The sequence below is a fragment of the Pan paniscus genome, chromosome 2 (assembly GCF_029289425.2).
Source record: "Pan paniscus chromosome 2, NHGRI_mPanPan1-v2.0_pri, whole genome shotgun sequence".
NCBI lineage: Eukaryota > Metazoa > Chordata > Mammalia > Primates > Hominidae > Pan > Pan paniscus.
The window spans coordinates 70,965,001-70,989,312 of record NC_085926.1 but is presented as its reverse complement, the minus strand read 5'-3'; the positions used below and the strand labels follow the sequence as shown (position 1 = coordinate 70,989,312).

At 38.0% G+C, this 24,312-nt stretch overlaps 1 protein-coding gene across 22 annotated transcripts in view; it reads left to right on the top strand.

Moving 5' to 3' along the window:
• Window positions 1-24,312, top strand: part of FOXP1 (forkhead box P1) — a 629,894-nt gene that overhangs the window by 554,086 nt on the left and 51,496 nt on the right. For all 22 annotated transcript variants that reach the window (XM_055110136.2, XM_034956872.3, XM_034956873.3 and 19 more), the window contains one exon: window positions 15,070-15,174. In XM_055110136.2, coding sequence (XP_054966111.1) covers window positions 15,070-15,174 — 105 coding nt within the window. The remainder of the gene's footprint in view (window positions 1-15,069; window positions 15,175-24,312) is intronic.

Genomic DNA, 24,312 nt, shown 5'->3' with positions numbered 1-24,312 from the left:
GAATAATCCAGTGGCGTTTGAATAAATTAGAGGACTGTACAGACAGAAATAAAAAGAAACTCAACAAGGATAAATGGGAAGTTGTCCAAAGTGCAAGAAAAAATGTGTTCCTCAGTGGGACAGAAGTCACAGGACACTTCCAAGGTATATCCATTCAACCAAACTTACCAAGCTCAAACCACAGGCCAGGTGTGGTCCTAGTGTGGGAATGTAGCTGTGAGCTCCACAGCCTGTCCTCAGGGAGCTGACACTGCAGTAGAAGGGAAATAGAACAAACAAATCATTTACACAAGAACAGTTAAGTTCTGGAAACAGAAAAAGTAGGAAAGGGAGTAAGTATTATTTGTGGGGCTGAGGTTACTGTTGGGGTAAGTTGGTCTGGCAAAGCCTGTAGGTGGCCCTGGAACAAACGTGAATAAGAAAGGGAAGACCCCCTCCAATCTAAGGGCACATCAGAAGCAAAGGCCCTGAGGCAGAGGCAGGCATAGAAGATATTTGGCTGCGTTATGGACCATACCGGTTTCATGTCAGGCCACTGTGTTGTTTGGTGGTATTTAGCCTCCTATCAGAACCCAACATGATTATCACAAAGTAGGTGTTTAATAAAATCTACTGAATTAAAGGTAGAGAAGGGTTTAACCTAGTTAACCCAGTTTAACCTCAAAGACTGGACTGAAGAATGCAGGCTGCTCTACTTAAGTTACTTGAGCTTGGTGTGCCTCAGTTTCCCACCCCTGAATCGGGTATGCTACCAGCCCTTACCTCGTCTTAGATCAAATTGTGAGGATTAAATGAGTTAATATATGTTTTAGTTGCTGAGCACATAGTAGGTCCTCAATAAATATTAACTTATTGTTAATTATTATTAAAGCTATTTATTCATTCATACCACATGTATTGAGCATGTATTATATAATAACTCTGTAGATTCTGGGAATTAAAAGATGACCACAATGTAGTTCTTCCCCTTCAGGAACTCACAGCTAATCAGAAAAACAAACATAGAAACAGACACTTGAAAGTCAGTGTATTATTAATAACTATGGTGATAGAAGTATATACAAAACGTAACACAGGGCATGACTTGTTAAAAATGGGCCAAGCGTGGTGGCTGATGCCTACAATCCCAGCACTTTGGGAGGCCGAGGCGGGTGGATCACTTGAGGCCAGGAGTTTGAGACCAGCCTGGGCAATATAGTGAGACCCTGTCTCTACAAAAAATATAAAAATTAGCTGAGCATGATGGTGCATGCCTATAATCCCAGCTACTCAGGAGACTGAGGCACAAGAATCACTTGAACCCGGGAGGTAGAGATTGCAGTGAGCCGAGATCACACCACTGCACTCCAGCCTGGGTGACAGAGCAAGACTCTGTCTCAAAAAAATTAAAAACGAGCACTAGTGGAACATCATAGTGTGTGTATGTTCCCCCTATATCTGCCTCACATGAGATTTTCTAACACAATGAATGCTGTAAGAGAAAGGTTTTAACTCTCTTGTCCATTGCCACATCCCCGTCACCCAGCACAAGCCAGCCTGGCATATAGTAGGCACTAAATTTCATTGCAGAGACTACATGAAATGTTCAGAAGAAAGTGAACTAATGAGATGTCAAAGGTCAAGAACCCATTAAGAGTACTTCTATACTTGCCACTCTTTGGCCACAGGTGCTGTAAGACAGGGGTCCCCAAACCCCAGTTCACAGACTGGTACTGGTCTATGGTCTGTTAGGAATTAGGGCACACGGCAGGAGGTGAGGCACGTGAGTGAGTGAAGTTCCATCTGTATTTACAGCCGCTCCCCGTCGCTCACATTACCACCTGAGCTTCGCCTCCTATCAGATCAGCGAGGCATTAGATTCTCACAGGAGCGTGAATCCTATTGTGAACTGCACATGCAAGGAATCTAGGTTGTGTGCTCCTTATGAGAATCTAATGCCTGATGATCTGTCACTGTCTCCCATTACCCCAACATGGGACTGTCTATATTTGTAGGAAAATAAGCTCAGGGCTCCCAACTGATTCTACATTATGGTGAGTTGTAAAATTATTTCATTATATGTTACAATGTAATAATAATAGAAATAAATGCACGATAAATATTATGTGCTTGAATCATCCCGAAACTATTCCCTGCCCCCCAGTTCCTGGAAAAATTGTCTTCCATGTAACCAGTCCCTGGTGCCAAAAAGGTTGGCGAGCACTGCTGTAAGAGAACCTGGTTAGCTGTTGTCGATACCTGTAGCTGCTCCAAACCATGAGAAAACTTAAGTTTCTGCTACAAGTACATCTCAATCTTTAGCTTGCCTCAGAATCCCCCTGGGGGAATGGCTAAAATACAGGCTACTGGGCTCCACCCTTAGTGTTTCTGATTCAGTAAATTGGGGTGGGGCCCCCACATTTGCATCTTTTACAAGTTCCAGACCCATACTCTGAGAACCACTGCCCTACAACGTCCCCACCTGGTATCCTTATGGTGTGGCATTCTGCTGAAGTTCAAAGTGACGGATAAGTGATCTGGATTACCATTACTTAGGAAAATACAGGTTTCAGTGCCAAGACTCAACATTTCAGAGAGAAAAATTCTCAAGACTGTGGCCCAATGTAAGCTATTTTATGGAGCAAAAATTAAAAAAAAAACAATTTCAATTTTGGCCTTAATTTCATTCGTAAGGGCTCTGGTTTTGTCTTCCTAGATTTTTTTGTGTGTGCTTCGGTTCTCTGCTCTCACTCTATTCCTTTCATCACCTGAGCTCCTACTGATACGTTAAGGCCCAGATCAAATGTTACAGTACTTTATGTTCCAGCCATCTGTTCAGTTATCACTGTCTCCCCAACTAGAGAATTGGGTAGAACTCTTTCCGAGGATGAGAACTTACTTATAGTTGCAGTCAATGCCAGTGACCACCAAACTTGATTTTTTACCCATCAGTATAAAAGTGTTGAATATGTACCCCTACTAAGTATGTTTATTAATTATATACATGTTTCTAATATATATTACTTATGTTATAAAAATTGGTGGCTAAGAGGGTGAGAAATGTATATATACATTTTCAAGTTCTAATATTAATATGTGTATACTGAAATCTTAATATTATGACTCATATATGTAATATCAAATCTTAAATATATGATGTAGGTCATATGCATCCCAGTTTTGGAGACTGATCTAAGAACCTAACATGATTATCACAAAATAGGTGTTTAATAAAATCTGCTGAATTAAATATAGAGAAGAATTTAACCCAGTGAATGTTAATGAGGCATCTTGTGCTATAGAGAAATAAATGTAATTACATAAAGTAGGGAGTAATTCTAAGGAAATACATAAGCAAGTGCCTGATAGTTTTGAGCCATTTTGTATCTTTGGCTAACTTGTCCCTTCATCTCCTGCTTTCTGGTCTGGCCCTTGTGTATGGTTCTGCTTTTGAAGTATGATGTAACTCTTAGAAATCTTTTGCTGACTTCCATAGAATACTGGGGAGGGGAAGAAAATAAGAATTAATATTGGAACTTTGTTTACGGTCGTTGGTTTTTTTGGGTGTCATTGGTTCCTCTAACATATGGACAAGGTTCCACATAGACCTTGTGACTCACCAGTGCAAACACACTTGCATTGACATAATGAGAATGCCTGCCTAATGGTGTTAATAACTTTTGGATTAGTGATCCCTATGTCTGTATTGACACAGTTGCTCACACCACTTTTTGGAAAGCATTCTGTTTTCTTAACGAGATCCCAGTGTTAATACTGCCAGTGGTAAACTTTTAGTTACAAACGCAGAATAGCCCTTACTGGTGTCAGAAACAAAAGATGGACCTCTGCCTCTTCTTGTTCTTTTCCTTTATTTATTCCTTCACTCATCACCTTGCAAATACAGGCATTTTGTGCTTGTCATCACCTGCTCTGTTTGCGATTGCATTGTGATCCAAGCACACCAACCAGCCTCCGGTACTACAGCTCTGATTCTCTGCTCCATTCTCCTGCTATGCCACATAAATACTCCTGGCATCTGGGAATCAAGATGGCACATTTTGCCCAGTGTGGCTGGAAAGGGGGGGGGAGATAGGGGAGATTGGTGACATGGTTAGTGATGAAAATAACTGCCAGACTTACTACCTTTCGTGGCACCTAGCCTCAGGTTCTTACCATTGGTAAAGCAGCCAGTTGCTGGTCACATAGATAGCTTACAAATGAGATGCCCTTAAATCTGGAGGTAGAAACTCTAGTCCTAAAAGCATCAGACACACTACACTGTGCTGTTGGGGCCTTTGTGGGTCTTTGACCCCTAAGTCCAGAACGACCGTGAGGCTCTGCCATCCCCTGTGAAAATTCAAATTAAAGTACGTCTTCAGAGACTTGCTACTTTGTCAGTGTCAACCTGCGAAGTTAACCCAGCTACAGACTGGATCCTCAAGGACTACTTTATGAGCTTTTGCTTTTCCAAACTTGAGTCGTTTGAATATGCGCCCCATTGTTGTGAGGTTTGCCCTGTCTGCTTATGTGATTATTTGTATTATTTTCTTTAAATCAAGTCATTTCTTAAATAAAATGAGCCTCATTCTAAGAAATGATATCTGTGAAATCAGAAGTTGGAGACACTAGATATATTTTAGTCCATTACAAATTAAGATACATCTGCAAATCTTCAAAGTATGCTTTCTTGCTCCATTTGACATTGTGTGGACCCCATTGAGTGTGTGCATATTATGAGTTGGTATGTTTTCATAGGTTTTTCTCATTTTTCAGAGGGAAGGGACCTTGACTGAATATGGTACTGTGCCAAGTGCATGGAAACCCTGCCTTCCTAGTATACCCTAATTTCTTAGAAAAATTCAAGACTGTCACTTAACCTTCCTAAAAAGTTGATTTGTGACTCTGCTTTTCCTCACATACATCCTTAGGGATATGAACCAGGCTTAGAAGATACTTAAAGCAGACCTAGAGTTTGGGGACTGTGAAGTTTTTAAACTCATTGATTCAGTAGTTTACTCTGGGATAATCTTGATCAGTGTAGTATCTGGTAAACATTAATCACTGACCATATCACCCAACAGATCTGTGCTGATGTAAAATTGGTGTTTGTTAAACAGAAACAGAAAGTGACCTTTTCCCTGTGCTAACTTCCTTCAGCCTTACCTGTTTTGTTACTTTTAAAAAACAAAAAAGAAATACAGCCTTGCATTAATTTTTAAATAATTTTGAGCCAGCAAGCATTTCTGTGAGTTTGCAACTATTACTTGGGGAGGTTGCCCAGTGCCACCCCCTTACATATTTATCTATGTCCATCCATCTTGTTATAAAGAGGGCATCCTTGTGACTATTTCTTTAAGCATAGACATTTTTAGGTCAGATACAGATCAGGGAACACCCAAGATCCTTGGTACTCATGTTATGGTCCATGGCCCAGCAGCTCTGGGGGCTTACTCCACATGCATAGTCGTGCGCCACCCCACCACCCAGAACCACTGAATCGGATTTATATCTGTAATAAAGTTTGAGAAGCACTACTCTAGGAATAGCAATGGGAAAGGAAGGTTGTATGCCCTTTTCCCCAGACACAGTTTTTATAGTCCCTTAGGGCCCAGTCAACATTCTTTGAGTCATTCTCCTGCCATTCTCCATTTTTGGCTTGTCTGCATATACTTATTACTATTATCTACTTCATATTTTTCATAAATCGTCTCGTTTAAATAGGTTGTGTAAAAAGTAACTACTGAGAAATCATGTTTCTGATGTACTCGTAAAAACTTTATCCAACGCAGATGAATATAAGTCCAGAACTATGGAAGTGAGGGTATACCATGCAAACCCACCCAGCACACCACTGGCCATGAGCCATGCCCTGAGGACCACTATAGAAAAATAACTCTCTTATTTCTCCCAGCATAATTTGCAAATCAAGAAAGAAGGGGGGAACAAAAACTAAGTCTGGACATAAATGGTTAATAGCTTGTATTTCAGATGTAAAGTTAGTTAAGGTAGTCCTCACCTCTCAGAGCACAATATTGAGAGCAGATAATAACAATAATCTCCATCATTGTTTAAAATCACAAATCTGGCACTTAGTAGACTAATTCACAGTCACTCCAATTGCAAGTTTTACTCATGAATATCGTATCACATGGGAATGTGAAATCCTCTAATTAAACATGATTTGAAAAGCAGCAGAAAATTGAGATGATGAGCGTTCTGGGGAAGGAGAGTCAAGGATTCCCTGCGTGAGAGAGAGAGAGAGAAGCATGTGTGTTTGTTACAGTTTGTAGAGAACTCCATCCTTATTCACTCTAGGGTAGGCCCTTTAATAGGCTTTAATAAAACACCCTTCTCTTTGTGGGAGGATTACAGGACCCATTGTCAACTTACTTTTGGAAAACTGATTAATAAACATGTAGGGTGGTGTTTTTCTGCAGTGAGTGAGAAGTGAAAATTAAGGCAGTGTGCTAGAAATGCAGTGTCTAAGTTGTCTCCCAACTCTTCGGTGTGAAATAAGAAGCCCATCTGCTTCTCAAAGTGTTTTCAGTGACAGTTGAAGGAGAAAGGTCATTTTTACAAAGCTGCCAGGGAAACGCATGCGGCGCTTGCATCGTCGTTTCTCCTGTTCCCACGTCTCATCTGCTCGTCTTTGGGCAGGTGTAAGACCTTTTCCCCCGATGCTACAGTATGGAACGTAAAGAAACTTTACCTGTCGTTCTGTTTTCTGCAAGAGATTGTGATTTCTTTTCCAGCTGATTTCCAGCTGATTTCGAGGGGATATATAACAGTATGAAAAACGCCAGAAGAATAAACTGTAAAGTGGAAAATGGTGCTAAGTATTTAAGGAATCATCTCTTTGAGATTGTGAATCTACCTTGCTCTTCTTAGAAAAGGTCGTTGCGATCAAGTTTCAAGGCCAGCTCGTCTAGTTTGGTATCATTTTGTGTGACTGAGCATGTTTCATTCGAGTTAATGATCAAATATTTCACAAATATTTGATAGCAATTAGTTTTTGTAAATTTAGTAATTTCAAATCAGAAGTCTGATTATATTTTCAGATAGGACCTCATCACTAGAATATTCTCAGATCAAATTCGTATTCCCATCTTCAAACCTAAGAAGTACGTGATATGGTTCGGTACAATCTCATTGAAAGTAAGCTATGATAACAGAGTCACAGGCAGGGAAATGTGATAAGAACTAAAAAGTGAAGAGAGAAAAGGGAAAGTAGGATCATTTTGTATAAGCTGTCATTGAAGAATCAGCAAATAAATCTGAAAGCTTTAAAATAGTAGTGGCTTCCATCGATGCCTGCCATTGTAGCGTAAGTGTAGCTTAAGACACTCTTTATTAGTAGATAGGGCTAAAATTGTGTATGAAGAGAACAGCTTTCTAGAAACCCAAGGTGTCTGATTTAATGTAATGTTTTGGCTGGGAATAAGCAGTCTCTTACCGTGCAGACAAAAATCACAGGCTGGGATGGACCTGAAAAAGGAGGATTCTGTGGCTTACAGTGTTGTTAGGTTGACATAAAGTTGTGCACATGGACATGAGACCAAATAATTTGGAAGGATAACAGACAAAGAGAGACATGGAAGTCTTTTGTCAACAAAGCAGCCTTACTGATGAGTATGCTCGGTGCCTGTCTCAGGGTCGGAGTTCATAAATGTTGGCTGGACGGATGAAAGTCCTAAATGGTTGGAATGAAGAAGGTGGCCAGTGGGGGAAGGGAGGGAGGCAGAACAGCTTTTAAGTCAAAGGAGGTGGGAAAGGGGATGCATAGTGCTTTTTGGTTTGTGTATTTGCTGTGGGTCAGGGATGAGTGAGAGGGGAATAGCAACCAGCCCCCTGCTCCACAGCCATGATGAAGACACCGATACTCCTTCCTGAGGGGCTTCATTCATTCCTTTAATGGATTTCCATTCAGCACCTACTCCTTATTCATCTTGTCAATACCAGGATGTGCCATTGGTGCCTGTTCCCTATGCCATCTGCATATCCTTGGTGGAAGTTTGGTGGAGGTTTTACCACTGGGAGGAGCTCTTGTGTGATTCTCTTCAGTTTTCAAATGAGGGAATTGGAGGGCAGAGCAGTGAAAGGACTCGCAGGAGTCCTGGTTACAAGCAGAGCTATCATGACAAATGAGGCCTCCCAACACTGTGCTCCCAACCATTCCTATAGGGAAATAGTGCTGGCCCTCAGTAAAAGGAACAGTTACACTCCATTTACATGTTAAGCAGAGAAAGCCACATAGCACATTCTGCAAAGGTTTTTCAGTACACAAAGGATCAACAGGATCTGGGAAACAAAGTTGCCCTTAGGCACTTATTCTTCAAAAAGTTCAGCTGCTATGGTTTTATTTTTATTAAAAACCTATCTCTCCCCCTACCCGTCAAACCTCAAAAGTTATTTTATAGCTTAATGTAATTTCAAAAGTTGTTATATAATTTTAACTATAAATTCTTTTGAAAACATGAGCAGTATGTTGGGGAAAAAGAAATTTAAGAAAAGTGAAATTTTAAAAATGCCAACGCTTACATTTACGTTCATTTCGACAAAAGTAATGGTTTGATACTTTTATCAAACCATTCATTGGGGATAGAGTAGTGTTTTTATCAAATGGTGCTGGGACAACATTAAAAAAAATGAACTTGGACCCCTGACTTATATCATATGCAAAAATTAACTTAAAACAGACCATAGGCTTAAATGTGAAAGCTAAAGCTATGAAGTTCTTTAAAGCAAAGCTAGAAGTAACTCTTTGTTACCTTGCGTTTAGGCAATGGTTTCTGAGATGTAACACCAAAAACAGAAGGAGCCAAAGAAAAAATATATAAATTGGACCTCATCTGAATTCAAAATGTTTGTGCTTTAAAGCACACCATAAAGAAAGTAAAAAGATAACCCACAAAACAGGAGTAAATATTTGCAAAAAACAGCCCAATTAAAAAATAGGCAAAGGCTCGTAATAGACATTTTGCTATAGAAGATACACACATAGCAGTAAGCACATGAAAATATGTGCAGCCTCATTAATCATTAGGGAAATTCAATCAAAAGCACAATAAGGTACCATTTCCTAGCTGTGAGGATGGCTGGAATAAAGATACATAACAAGTATTGGCAAGGACGTGGAGAAATTAGAACCCTCACACAGTGCTGGTGAGAATATAAAGTGCTTTGGAAAGCGGTCTCAAAGTTCCTCCAAATGTCAACCGTAGAGTTACCATAGGACCCAGCAATTCAACTTCTAGGTAGATATCCCCTAAAATTGAAAACAGATACTTAGAGTACATGTACATACACCTTCATACCAGCACTACTCGCAATAGCCAAAATGTGGAAATAGCCCAAATGTTCATCAACAGATGAATGGATAAATGTGCTATGTATGTACAATGGAATACTATTCAGCTTCAAAAAGGAATAAAGTACTAGTAAATGCTACAGTGTAAACGAATGAAACTCCAAGGATTATGGGAAGTGAAAGAAGCCAGGCATAAAAGAACATATACTGTATGATTCCCTTGATGTGAAATGTCCAAAATAGACACACCTCTAGAGACAGAAAGATTAGGGATTGGCAAGGGCTGGGAGTTGGGAGGAAATGGGGAATGACTGCTAATGGGTACAGGATTTCTTTTGAGGGATGATAAAAATGTTCCAAAATTAGTTGGTGATGATGGTTACACAACTCCGTGAATATTGAATTATGCACTTTAAATGAGTGAATGTATGATATGTAAACTATAACTCAGTAAAACTTGAAAAATGTATTTCCACAATTTTGAGTGAGTGGAGAACAACCAACATAGTCTTCTGTAATTTAATTTATCAAATAACATGCCAGTGAAATAAAATACAGTTTATAATTTAGGCAGGATTTCCTTTTTTGGTGTTTGTGGGGAGGCATAAACCGTAATGGGCACAGATGTATGTAGCCTTTTGCTGCAGATGAATCGGAAATTTGGAGAGGAGGAAAACAGGCAAATTTGGAAAGAGGCAGATTTGGAAAAGGGAAGAAAAATTAAGGGGATACTTAAAAGACAGATGAGAAGTTGGGTCAGTGCACAGGAAAAGCTCGGAATCTGCCTTCAGGTGAAGGGAAAACTGGCATTTCAGTTGGCAGGAAATGGCTTGGCAGATAGCAAGGTCACTCTTTGCTTCATCTCCTTCAGAAATTCTTCCCTCTTAGTTACCACAGGGGAAATTAGCTTACAGGACTAACAGTGTAAGGATCACTAAAGACTGCAGACAGCAGAGGTGAGAAGTTGTCCTTATTTAGCAGGTGGATTTAGTCATTCCAGTTTGAAGCTTTGGTTAAGTAGTGACCTTGGGAATGTAACCATGAAATGTCATAAGGAACCATAACCATTATATAAAATTGTCTCAAAAACTAAGGGCAGTGTTGAAGTGAAGACCTTGGGTGGTGTACTTTGATGCAGAAAAAAATAAATAGAACAAAATATCCTACTTAACTGTCATTGAAAATGACACCCTTATATCCTACTGAATATATACTGGATTTGATATCATTTAATGTCAGAAATTATTACATATTTATATGTAATTATACTTTTCATGCAAGTTGGTTCTTTCTAATCTGAAATGCTATCACTATTTTTGTGTTAAAATTATATTTAATTTTTACATATCAAGGATTATCAAGAGAAATTTAAATTAACTGGCTTTTCTCAAATGCATACTATCTGTGTTTTATATATTCAGAATAAAATTAAATAATAGAAAGTGTCATAACGATAGTTTCTCATGTAGCTTTGCATAATTCTGGTCTTTACCTACAAGACATTTTTAAAAAGGCAAACACCAGTTGAATGTATAGCCACACAGAAATGAAATAGAACAATATATTTACTGTCTGTTCATTCATAAATCCACCTAACATTTATCAAGCCTATGGTTTTTTGTTTTGTTTTGTTTTGTTTTGTTTTTTTGGGGGGGGACCGTGTCTCGCTCTGTCATCTGTCGCCCAGGCTGGAGTGCAGTGGTGCAATCGGGCTCACTGCAACCTCTGCCTCCCAGGTTCAAGCGATTCTCCTGCCTCAGACTCCTGAGTAGCTGGGATTACAGGTGCCCACCACCACACCTGACTAATTTTTGTATTTTTTAGTAGAGACAGGGTTTCACCATGTTGGCCAGGCAGGTCTCAAACTCCTCACCTTAAATGATCCACACACTGCGGCCTCCCAAAGTGCTGGAATTAAAGGCGTGAGCCACCGCCCCCGAACTCAAACCCATGTTCTGTTGGAGGTACTGAGTATATGGAGCTGAAAAAGTGATCCCTGCCCCTAGGAATATTCAACCTGGGAGTTTGTGGTAAAATACATCTTATTAAACAATTGACCCTAAAGTTTTAGAAGTCTAATTTTGACAAACATGTTTAAATCTTTTAAAAAGAAAATATATCTGTTTTCATCACTGACCCTGACAGCTTTTCAGAAATGATACTTTACACATTGGTGAGTTTACCCTTGAATAATTTATCTAAATGATTAGGCTCACTGCTTTATTTTACCATCAGATGCCCAAATCATCCTTTTCCCACCATGTTTCATCCTGTAAATGTAGCTCTAAATTAATTCAAGATAAAAACATTATTTTCCTCATTTTTATTTCCCTTCTTGTCTTTTTTGGCACGACCCAAAAGGCAGTAAGAATATAAATGCTTGTTCCACTTTTTTGAGAAAACAGAAAAGCTCCCATTCAGAGGTGCAGCTGGTGTTGTCCAATGATGCTTCATACAGAACGACTGCAAAGCTAGAAGCGAGACCCAGCCACACATGCAGCGGGTGTGTGGTATTCATTGTGCCACTGTTAGAGCACACAGCAGACTGGAAATCAAGTCCTGCATAGCACTTGATTCTTTTTCTACTACATACATATATGCAAACACACATATGTGTGCAAAAAAATTAACAATTGCACAGCAACAGTTCCTACAATGTGCAAAATTAAAACTTCAAAAGATATAAGAAGTATGGTGAAAACTGAGTTTCCCTGCTACTCCTGACTCCCTGTACCCCTCCCCAGAGGCAACAGTTGTTCCAGTTTCTTAGGTATCTTTCCAAAAAGATGCTATCGAGGCACCTCTGCCAGCTTGTTCTCTCTCCTTCCAAAGCCAAACACTTTATTTCAGACAATTGTGTATTTAAAAGTATCCAGTTATATATTAAATATGAAAAGCAAATGACAACAGTGTGTACAGGATGTTTCCATTTTTTAAAATAATAATGTGTTAGAAAAGCAATATAAACCCGAATGGTAAATGATGGCTAGGTTGGGGTGTGGGGGTGCACTTCCTTCGGGAACCACTGCAGTTTAATATTGTGAACTTGTGAAAACAAGAGCATGTAATCTTTTCATAATAAAGAAATTTTTTTAACTAAGAGACAAATTCACAAGCGGTCTTCTGAATGTGTAATTGTACCCGTGTGTGACGAGTATGAGTTTCTTTAGACTTCAGGTATAACTGATTGCCTTCTAAGGCCCTAGTGAGTCGTTATCTGTCCTTTGAAGTATAGTGATAACAAGTTGAACTAAAAGTAAATTCTTAGATGTGAATAGTTTTATTCAGATCTTGGATCCTTCACAAGTCAGTTAACTACAAACAGGAAGGGGAACAGCAAACATCGTGTTAAATTCTACACATTTCGAGTCCAAAACCCTGCTAGTGAATGCATATTATTATTTTCTCTCATATTATTATTTTCAGAACACTCCCAGCTTAACCCAGGAAGCACAGCCATTTAACCATTTACAGTTCTTAACTAGTAATATTAATTTTTCATCCTAACTAGTTCAGGTTCCTGGTTTCCAAATTGAAAAAATCACACAAAATATGTATACTGGCTAAGAATGTGCTCGGCATGTAGCATTTTTCAAGAGCAACTTGATAGAATATTCACAGTGTTAAATTTTGGTACTCATTAATTGAGTGATTCTGTTTCTCTGAATGTATCTTCTGGTAGCAGTCAGTTGTGATAATATTGGCATGTTTAAGCTGGTAAATTTTATTTCTAACATTATCTACAAATATAACAAACATGAAGAGAAACTCAATGTCCAAAATAGAGGAATGGTTAAATTTTGGCATATAACTAGAGTTAAGTTGATACGTGATGGACTATTACCCATCAGTAAATAAGGTTCTTGAAGATGAGTTGAGAACATGAGAAAGTATTTACAAAATTATGTTAAATATAAAAGAATGATATAAATATTCGTGCCTTATCAAGTGTGTATGTATTTGAAGGTAGGTTTTTTTTTTCTTTTCAGGATTTTCAAGTTTTCTACAACAACAATATATTACTCTTTTAAAGTTATAAGAATAGTTAAATCTTAATAAAATTGCTAAAGAAAATAATTATTAAAGTTGGAATATTTTTCTTTTCTTTTTAAGCTGTGGATTAAAAGTTTTCTTTTTAAATTATTTTCTTCCCTCTTAGAATATCTGAGAATTCTACTACTGTTGAAGTATTCTTTCATTTGTAATACTGTTAGTAAATTTTTAAAATTCTATTTTTGCATTTCTATTTTATTCATTCACAGATCTGAAGATGAACACAAATAGGTAGTAATTCTTTCCTTGAGTCCAATGCAGTTTTACCCTGTTAACTGCTTAGAGAATATCCTTTTATTGTTTGGCTTCATAAATCTCACTATAGCTACTTGAGTTCCCTTGTTGTATTTCTTTCTTGTATGAGGGGCACCTTTCTGTATTTTTACAAGTTGTTTTTCTACCTTTTTTTCTTTTTCTTTTCCTTTTTTTTTATTCTAAGACCTATTTTCTGTGGTAGGGCAAAATAGCTTGTTATTATCTTTAAATTATATTAGATTTCCAGCAAAATTATTCAAAAGTCATAGGGAGACGTAATGATCTTTGATCAGGTGTAGTTCTGTGTGTCTACTTTTTATGCTCCTTGGTTTGTGTTCATAATACACTTACTGTGGGTTGTGTTATAAGTCAGGGACAAGTGGCATTTGTGTACATATGCTCTATGAATGTAAATTGATAAAATACATGAATATACATCCTGATGGCAATATGAAATGAAATACAGGCCTCTTGTGTGTAAGCATGTGTGTGTGTGTGTGTGTGTTCTTGTAATCATCATTCATTGTGCTTGAAGTTCAAAGTCAGGCAGAGACAGTCGAGTAAGTTGCAAAATAGCCCTTCCCGGGAAGGGAATGCACTTGAGTACGAAACAGAACTCTCAATGTTAGTTTTACATTTCTATCTGATGGAATTTAAGGTTATGGAAACAACTGTAAAAATAATTTGTCTGAAAGAAGTCTGGATGCAGAAATATAATAGAGAAAAATATTTGAGAATATGGTTCATTGGTGAGTGCAACAGATACTCTTCCCCGAGCACCACATGGTGTGGATCAAAGCATCCCATGACTTGGATCCATGTGGCCAAATCATTACGTATTGATTGGAACCCCACTGGAGGATTAACCCCTTCGTGTTCATGCCAAATTTTCTCTCACTCTTGGTGTTAGGAATTTTAGGAATATAATCTTCTTGCCATTATTAGCTTTTTTAAAAAAAAACACGAATCATCTGCTTGGACACATTTGTCTTCCTAAATTATTTTGGTATTATTCTAAATTATTTAATTGTACTCCTCTTTGCTGGATAAAATTAACTTGGGAAAAAATATGTGATTATAATGGATAATATTCCTTGTAGATGTAGCAAGAAAATCTCAAAATCAAGTACAGATTTTATAATTTTCATTATGTAGATTAAATAAGTTCTAGCTTTTTAAAGACTCCTTCGCAGTCTGAGTAAAGAGCTTTGCATCTAACAAAAGCCTGTCAAACACTTTTTCATACATAGATGTACATTTCTAACATTTGACTAAATACATTTAGGTACAATTTAACTCTTGCTTTTAGGCAACAATGCAGAATTAATTAGTCAATTACATGGGATGGGGGAAATCACAGATTTGTCTTGTCCACATTTGGCCATGTGGGCTCCTCCTGCCTTTTTTATCCTCGTCTGGTGGAATGGTTCTTGGCAGCAAATTCATTCTCTGGTCTTCTGTGTGTTTTCTTTCAGTTTGTCCCATGAGGAGCACCCCCATAGCCATCCTCTCTATGGACATGGTGTATGCAAGTGGCCAGGCTGTGAAGCAGTGTGCGAAGATTTCCAATCATTTCTAAAGTAAGAATGATTTTATTTTGTTTTCTTCTTTTACATAGCCAACACCTCCCACCGTTCATGCTTTGCTCATAAAATGCCTTTTTGATGGAGAGTTTCACCTCACCCCTTTGAGAGTGGACTCTAAATCACAAGGTCTAGTGCACTGTCATAGGAATAGTTACAAAATCTATTGAGGGTTGTACTACAATGGGAAAAAGGCTTACATTCAAAGGCGTAAGTCTTAGTAAGAGCCCATATTTACCCATTTTTCAGAGTGACAAGGATTAAAAAAAATGATTCCAGTATTAAACTTGCAGTTTTTTAGCGTTTACTTTTATTCATGTCCTTACATATCAAATCAATGACATATACACTATATTTTTGTTGTTGTTGTTGTTGGAGGTGTCATCTTTTTTTTTTTTTTAATTACACTTTAAGTTCTAGGGTACGTGTGCACAACATGCAGGTTTGTTACATATGTATACATGTGCCATGTTGGTGTGCTGCACCCATTCCTCATTTACATTAGGTGTATCTCCTAATGCTGTCCCCTCCCCTCTCCCCCCACCCCACGACAGGCCCCGATGTGTGATGTTCCCCACCCTGTGTCCAAGTGTTCTCATCGTTCAATTCCCACCTATGTGTGAGAACATGCGGTGTTTGGTTTTCTGTCCTTGCGATAGTTTGCTCAGAATTATGGTTTCCAGCGTCATCTGTGTCCCTACAGAGGACATGAACTCATCCTTTTTTATGGCTGCATAGTATTCCATGGTGTATATGTGCCACATTTTCGTAATCCAGTCTATCATTGATGGACATTTGGGTTGGTTCCAAGTATTACTATTGTGAATAGTGCCGCAATAAACATACATGTGCATGTGTCTTTATAGCAGCATGAATTATAAACCTTTGGGTATATACCCAGTAATGGGATGGCTGGGTCAAATGGTATTTCTAGTTTTAGATCCTTGAGGAATCGCCACACTTTCTTCCACAATGGTTGTACTAGTTTACACTCCCACCAGCACTGTAAAAGTGTTCCTATTTCTCCACATCCTCTCCAGCACCTGTTGTTTCCCGACTTTTTAATGATCGCCATTCTAACTGGTGTGAGATGCTATCTCATTGCGGTTTTGATTTGCGTTTCTCTGATGGCCAGTGATGATGAGCATTTTTTCATGTGTCTGTTGGCTGCATAAATGTCTTCTTTTGAGAAGTGTCTGTTCATATCCTTCGCCCACTTTTTGATGGGGTTGTTTGATTTTTTTCTTGTAAATTAAGTTCTTTGTAGATTAGCCCTTTGTCAGATGAGTAGATTGCAAAAATTTTCTCCCATTCTGTAGGTTGCCTGTTCACTCTGATGGTAGTTTCTTTTGGTCTGCAGAAGCTCTTTAGTTTAATTAGATCCCATTTGTCAATTTTGGCTTTTGTTGCCATTGCTTTTGCCGTTTTAGTCATCAAGTCCTTGCCCATGCCTATGCCCTGAATGGTATTGCCTAGGTTTTCTTTTTCTAGGGATTTTATGGTTTTTAGGTCTAACATTTAAGTTTTTAATCCATCTTGAATTAATTTTTGTATAAGGTATAATTGTATAATTGTATTATATATTGTATAATTTTTGTATAAGGAAGGGATCCCGTTTCAGCTTTCTCCATATGGCTAGCCAGTTTTCCCAGCACCATTTATTAACTAGGGAATCCTTTCCCCATTTCTTGTTTTTGTCAGGTTTGTCAAAGATCAGGTGGTTGTAGATGTGTGGTATTATTTCTGAGGGCTCTGTTCTGTTCCATTGGTCTGTATCTCTGTTTTAGTACCAGTACCATGCTGTTTTGGTTACTGTAGCCTTGTAGTATAGTTTGAAGTCAGGTAGTGTGATGCCTCCAGCTTTGTTCTTTTTGCTTAGGATTATCTTGGCAATGTGGGCTCTTTTTTGGTTCCATATGAACTTTAAAGTAGTTTTCTCCAATTCTGTGAAGAAAGTCATTGGTAGCTTGATGGTGATGTCATTGAATCTATAAATTACCTTGGGCAATATGGCCATTTTCACGATACTGATTCTTCCTATCCATGAGCATGGAATGTTCTTCCATTTGTTTGTATCCTCTTTTATTTCGTTGAGCAGTGGTTTGTAGTTCTCCTTGAAGAGGTCCTTCACTTCCCTTGCAAGTTGGGTTTCTAGGTATTTTATTCTCTGAAGCAATTGCATATGCACTTTATTTTTATAAAATTGGTGACAATTACTGGCCAATTGCAGCTTGGTGATTGGACCCATTCTTTGTTATACAATTGACTTTATAAATGTAGAAAGCAGATGCCAAGGAAAGCTACCAATTTGGTTCTTAACTTTCTATATTGGTATTGACTTTTGTTCAGGTTCTTGTCCTTATAGGGAAAGTGGAGTAACAATTTCTACTGTTAAAGTATGACTAAGACCTGGGTTGGCCCATTTGAAGCTATAACACCTATAAAGCATCTCTGTAAGGAAATAATATTAATCTCATAGCTGAAGTGAAATGCTTCTATGCTATTCCTTACTTGTGTTACCTTGTCAGTTAAAAATAAAATTTAGACCAAACTGCCCTGCATTTTTGTATCATATAAATATATTCATAATATCACTGAATCATTAACCTATGAATTGAATATAATGTTACATGATATTATAGACATGTAATCAAACATATGCACATGTATACCTATAACATATGCACATGTATAACTATAACATATGCCCATGTATACATCTGGGTGCTTGATGGTTTACAAATTGGGTGTTGGGGACCATCTCCTTCTAGCTTTTCTCTCTCATTCAAGCCCCAGGGAAACAGAGGTGAGCTGATTTATGTGCAGGTCTCCAGTTTTGTGTGGTCTTTATATTGTTAGAACAGTCTCTGTATCTATCTTTATGGACCTGATACAAATATTGTAATAAAGCCATCCTTAGAGAGATACCCTGTGTTACCTGCAAGCAGTTTTGGTGAATATAAATTTTTGGTTAATGAATGGAAGCCTGTGAATCTATTTCATAGCTTTCTTGCCTCAGTATTATACTCTGAGAGCATTATGTAGTCATTGAAAACTTAAGTACTTAAAAATATTTTAAAAGAGATGTCCAAAATTGCTTCTAAATATGAACAATCAAGATCAGCAATGCTTTATTTTAAATTAAGCAACAGCCGTTTACAATTATTATAATTCAGAGTAGTGATATTGGGTTTTGTTTTGTTTAGAAATCACTCACTATAGAATCTTAGTTTTGTTCTTTCCTGATCATTTGCCTAATCATATTTATATAATGAGAGAAAAAGAACTTGGCAGAGCCACTTTTAAATTCTGAGTTTTTTCTTCTACACCAGTGCTAGGTTTGATAAATATCTTGGTACCGATTTCTTCCATCTATAGAATGGCTGATAAACATCTGTAAATATGATTTATTGTTATAAAGTCTCTAGAACTATAAAATTGCTATCCATAAGCTCAGGGACATATATCAGTTTTAGAGTCAGAAAGGGAAATGACAGTTTCTAGACCCATTTTAAACATTTTGTTAATGGCTAACTTATGCCTACCGTAAAAAATCCTCAGATCATAGGTGCATTTGTTATGTGAGCTGACAATTAGGTTATATTTATTAGAAGATTATCCCAAAAAGGAGAGATAATAATTTTCGTATTAAAGAAAATAAAGATCATTAGAATTGGGGCCTAGACTCAATTCCTATAAAAGAGCCCATTTCTCTTCTAAAGATATTAGAAGTCTGGCACTTGTATAGGAAACCACCTATCAATTATTTATTGTGGTTTTGCACGTGACACGACATGTTCTCAGTTCCTGTTTGCTCAGTGGAATTGGAATGCCCACTATCAACCTGCAACTGTTGCTTGGTTATTTCCTGGTACTTATTTATTGACTTATATTTGTAAGACGACTTTTGTTTGTAAGTTACAGAAACCCAACTTAAATTGGCTGAAGCGAAAAAAATAAATAAATAAATGAGGGATGATAATTGGCCCCTATTGCTAGGAAGTCCAGTGGTACAGCTGGCTTCAAGCATGGCTAGATCCTGATATTTAACCAAGGCTGTTGGAGTATTGATTGTCCATTAGCTCTGTTTTTCTATGTTGTCTTCATCTGGGGGCTCTTTCCAAGTGGAACTGAAGAGGACAGGTTTATTAATCCCACAGAGTATCTCTTTCCATGTAGCCCCAGAAAAAGCCATAGGCAGACTGTCATTGGCCCAGATTGAGTCATGTGTTCTAGCTTTGAGCCAATCACCATGATGTGCCCTGGCTTGCATTACATGCCGCCTCCAGAACAGAGGGAGATGTTCACCCCACGTGAACCACATGGGGGCTGGGGATAAGAAAGTTGGTTCAAGAATGTAAAAATGAATATTGTAAAGTAGCAAAGGAGAGCAAATGCTGAGTAAGAAGAAACTCCCCTAGATGCTTTCCTGAGTTATGCATTGACTGGTCATATGTAACAAATTCAGGATTTCAGTTTTCCTCTACAACATGATTTTAACTCTTAGAAATTCAGAGTTGTCTTCAGGTATCAGGATCTTGCCTAGTGCAGTGGAAAATAAGTTAGTCTTCTTGTAGATTCACATTTCCCACTTCTCTGTTCAGTCTAAAGGGAAATCAAATTGGCTTTGATGAAACCAACTTTGTTTTCCATTGAACCGAACTGAAAGAAGCTAGCAAACTTCTGTGGTTCAAGTAAAAACCACCTGGCTTCTTTGAATGATCTCACTTGGGGAGGGGGGGGGTTATTGTCATCAGAGAGTGATGCATCAAGTACTTTGCTCAGATTGCTGGATTCATAGATCCTGAAAGCATCTTCATTTGCTTCAGTGGACCCAAAATTCTCTAGTCTACGCTTCTCTTCAGTTGTCCCTTTCTTTTTAGAAGGGATTTCTTATGGTTTAGGCAAATTGATAGCAGTGTTGCTTGAATTCTCCTTGGTATTCTTACTTAATAAAGGTAACATTGCTTTGACCTTGATTTAAGTGTTACTTCATAGATTATTTTCACCTATTTTCTGTTCCCTTGATTTTACACTCCCCTAGTAATTGTTTATAATGAAATAGTACTGAACCTTAAAACAGGCATAGTCCCGAAATGCTTCACATATATTAACTCATTTAATCCTCACAAACAGTTTATGCTAGTATTGTAATAGTATTCCCAGCATAGAGTTAAGGAAACTAATGCCCAGAGAGGTTAAATGATTTACCCAAGGTCACACAGCTAATAAGAGGTGGAGTCAAGGTCCAAACCCAGGCAGTCTGGCTTCAGAAGACTTATTCTTAACTGCTGCATTATACAGCCTGGTTAGAGGCAGCACTTCTTATTGACAGTTTGCTTTCTGCTTGGCAGTGGATGTAAAGAAAGTTTTGGAGAAAGGCTGACTGGATAGTGAGGACACTATTAATATGTTCTTTGAACTAGCCACATGTCATCTGAGCCTCAGTATCAGCACATGTGATTTGGGATGTTAACCACTTTTTACGGTTGTTAGAATTAAAAGGTACACCAGGCAAGACACAGGTGGTTTACCCCTGTAATCCCAATGCATTTGGAGGCTAAGGTGGAAGGATTTCTTGAGGCCAAGAGTTTGAGACCAGCCAGATCAACACAGCAAGACCCTATCTCTGCCAAAAAAAAAAAAAAAATTCAGCTGGGTGTCGTGGCATGTGCCCATAGTCTTAGCTAATTGGGAAGCTAAGGTGGGAGGCTCACTTGAGCCCAGAAGTTCGAGGCCGCAGTGAGCTATGATAATGCCACTGTACTGTAGCCTAGGTAGCAAAGCAAAACCTTGTCTCTAAAAATTAAATAAATGAATGAGTAAATAAAAAGTACATCATATAAACTGCCTAGCCCATACTAGGCACTCTTTAAAAGCGTTAGAACTTCTTAACCTACTTAGATATATTTATTTTTCAAGGATGGGTAATTTTAAATATCCAAAAATTTCCAACCTTCTACCTAGGAAAAGGAGTTGTGACTATGCAAAGCATTGATATATCCGAAGAAATTGTTCTGTAATAGAATGTTTTAATCAGAAACCTCTGGTAAAAAGTCCCACACAGAGGGGAGGGCTTGTCAAATTTTTTCCATAAAGGGGTAGACAGTAAATATTTTCAGCATTGCAGGCCATACAGTCTCTGTCACAGCAACTCGACTTAGCTCTGCCATTGGGGTACAAAAGCAGCCGTTGACCACGCGTAAGGAACAAGGAACGAGTATGGCTGTGTCCCTTGGACCACAGTTTGCTGTACCATTTTTGGTGTCACCAACATATTTTTAGCTGAGGAATGCTTTTGTGGCCCCGGACATAGCTATCCAGGATTATGTTAGCTTGGATTCACAGAACCCTCAAGTTAGTCGTATTTGAGGGGAGATATCCACGTGTGTCATGTGCCCCCCCCCTCCATGATTTCATTGACCAACCATGGTTGCTGTACTTCCTTGATCTTGGGTTCTTCCACCCAGTTTTTAGGGTTCAGACTAAGGGAGAGGAAGTGACTTTGCCAGGTAACAGCTTTCTGGTCTTCTGCAGTTCCAGATTCATAAGCTGTAACTGTTACAGAGGCCAAGCTTGGTTCTTCAGGATAAAAATCCCATCTGTCAATACTGTGCCACTGTTAACAGAGAGAGAGGTTCATAAAAAAGAGAGGTGGGGGGGACTCACAGGTCTAAAAATGAAACATATTTTTTTTTTCCTTCCTGAGGAAGAAATATCATAACTGTTGGTAAATCAAAACCAGAGATTTGACACTTTTCTGTGATCATTCTGCAGCATTTGTTCCCAAGGTGAGGTATACCACAGGGCCCTTGATTTCAAAGATAAATACTGTACAAATAACCATCCTGTTGTCTTTCCCTCACCGCCAACAGAGGGACGCTTTATCAGAATCAGCAGATACCCAGTCTATTGTATGCATTTATTTCCCTGTTTCTTCTGAAAACAACTTGCAGTTTTAGTGTTGATTTTTTTTAATCTATCAACCATGAGTTATCATGTGACTGTTGCATTTGTTAGTGCTAACTGATAGCAGCAGGTGCTCTTGCTAACTCTAATGAAATCGTCCAGCCCTGCATTGCTTGGCATCCTCCGATAACAGAAAAACAAAAACAAGTCCCGTATCATCCAGAGAGGTGAAGCTCATCGGCGTTCTTCCATCTTCTCCCCACTGGAGTCCTTTCTTTTTTCTTCTTTTCAAACCAGGTGAAAGACACAATCTTTACTAGTAAAAACGTGGATTTGTAATTCTTCCCTTTCCTCCCCCTCCCTTTTTTTAATGCTCATGTAATGCATTGGCAAAATGAGGAGTAGATTTGAAGGTTAAATCCTGACCACATTTCCCTGTTTTTAACTTAGAATGTAAAATCAAATGCAGGCCCATAGTTTCACAAACACCAGGTACTCTTATGTGCTTGGGGGAAAATGTTTCCATTTCTCCTAGTTTTTCTTTTAAGTGACCACTTGTGTATAACATCTACTAAAAGTATCATTTGTATCCTTGCTTAGTATCCTATTTGAAAAGAATTTTTTTTCTTTTGGTGATTTCTCAGGGAGAAAAACTTCATGCAAAACAAAACAAAAATTCCCTTGCTTGTTAGATGTATGTAATTTATGAAAGCCAAAATAAACTGTATATGTGCTGTAATGGAAGACAGAAATGTTGAAGAAAATGCCCAGAAATGGAACTTTGACCCTTCCCAAAAGGTCGAGGGCTGTAGACAGTAGAGGACATTTCATTGGTAATTTGCTTTTTAAAATTTTTTTCTGTGAATTTTACTTTTCAAAACTGTGAAGAGTTTTATGTGAAAGAAACTACTAAGTGTGCTCTGTAATGTTTTCACAAGTGTTTTTATCATGGTAACATCTTGTTTACTTTAGTTCCCTGCCTAAAACTACTTGGAACATGTTAAGAAAACATTTCAAGAAAGCCTCGACAAAGAGGCTTTTGTTTAACAGCCACCATGAGGCAGCGTGGATCACAAAGGTGTTAACTTTCAGCCCCTTAAGCACTTCCACATGAAATTCCAGCAACTATGTTTGTGGTTTTGGAAAAACAAAGTGTATGTTAAAGAAACCAGGTATATGCTAATACATGTCGAAGGAGGCCGGATATCATAAATTGTTTCAAACCCATTTGTGGCTCTCGGCTTGCACGCCTGAATGTTCTACAGTGAAATTACCTCTAGTTAGTGCAGGAGACTTCAGCCATGTAGAGGGAATAGCTGTCTATAATTGTGGATGTATGCAAATCAAATTCCAGCCTCACAATTTAAATCTCGAGAAGATGAGGATGAAAATTTTCTCCATCAGATCTGAGGTGACAAGTCTTTGAGTATTGCAAAATAAGCTGTATATTTTTATGAATTTGACTTTTCTACTTATCATGCATTTTTTATTGGTTTTAGAAAAATAAAAATAGGGTGTTACCAAAAAAAAATGTTTCCCCCTTTTAATGTCTTTTTTAACCTTTCTGACATTGCTTAGGAGTTCAAGACCTTTCTTAGTACTCGAAGAGGTCAAAGTGGCCTAAATACCACAGTGCCCTCTAGTGATATATAGAATATTAGATAGAAAAGTTTAGACAAGTTTGCCAAAGATAACAGGCCCAGTGCCACCACTTTGCTCAAAAGGAAGCAAATAACATTTGAACGCATTTTTTTTTCAACAAACAGATTTTAGTTAGAAATGCAAATTAAATTTAAATTTTTCTTGTAGGCTTTGAAAACATTGGAAAATTTTTTGAATGTCTACTTATGCAATTAATTCTACATATAACTGCATATGTGCATGCGGTACATCTATATCACTGTAGATGCATTGTTGAGCGTTCTTATATTTTAAGAGCCATTAGTTAGCTTAGGTATTTCATGTGATCATTTCCGGCATGTAATTAGAAGGCATTACTTAAAAGACAGGGATCATCTTTGCTCCATACTTTTATTGACACTGTCTACCATATTATGGCCATGTCTAAATGGTAAAATTTATTATTAGCAATAGTGTCACAAAAGTCTGAGACAGCGATTTTCCTTTCAATAAAAGTAGTTAAAAACCTTTTAGAAAATCCATAATTTTGATTGCTGGTACTTCATAAATGTATAACTGGTACTTTTTAGCTGTCTCTTTAGGGAA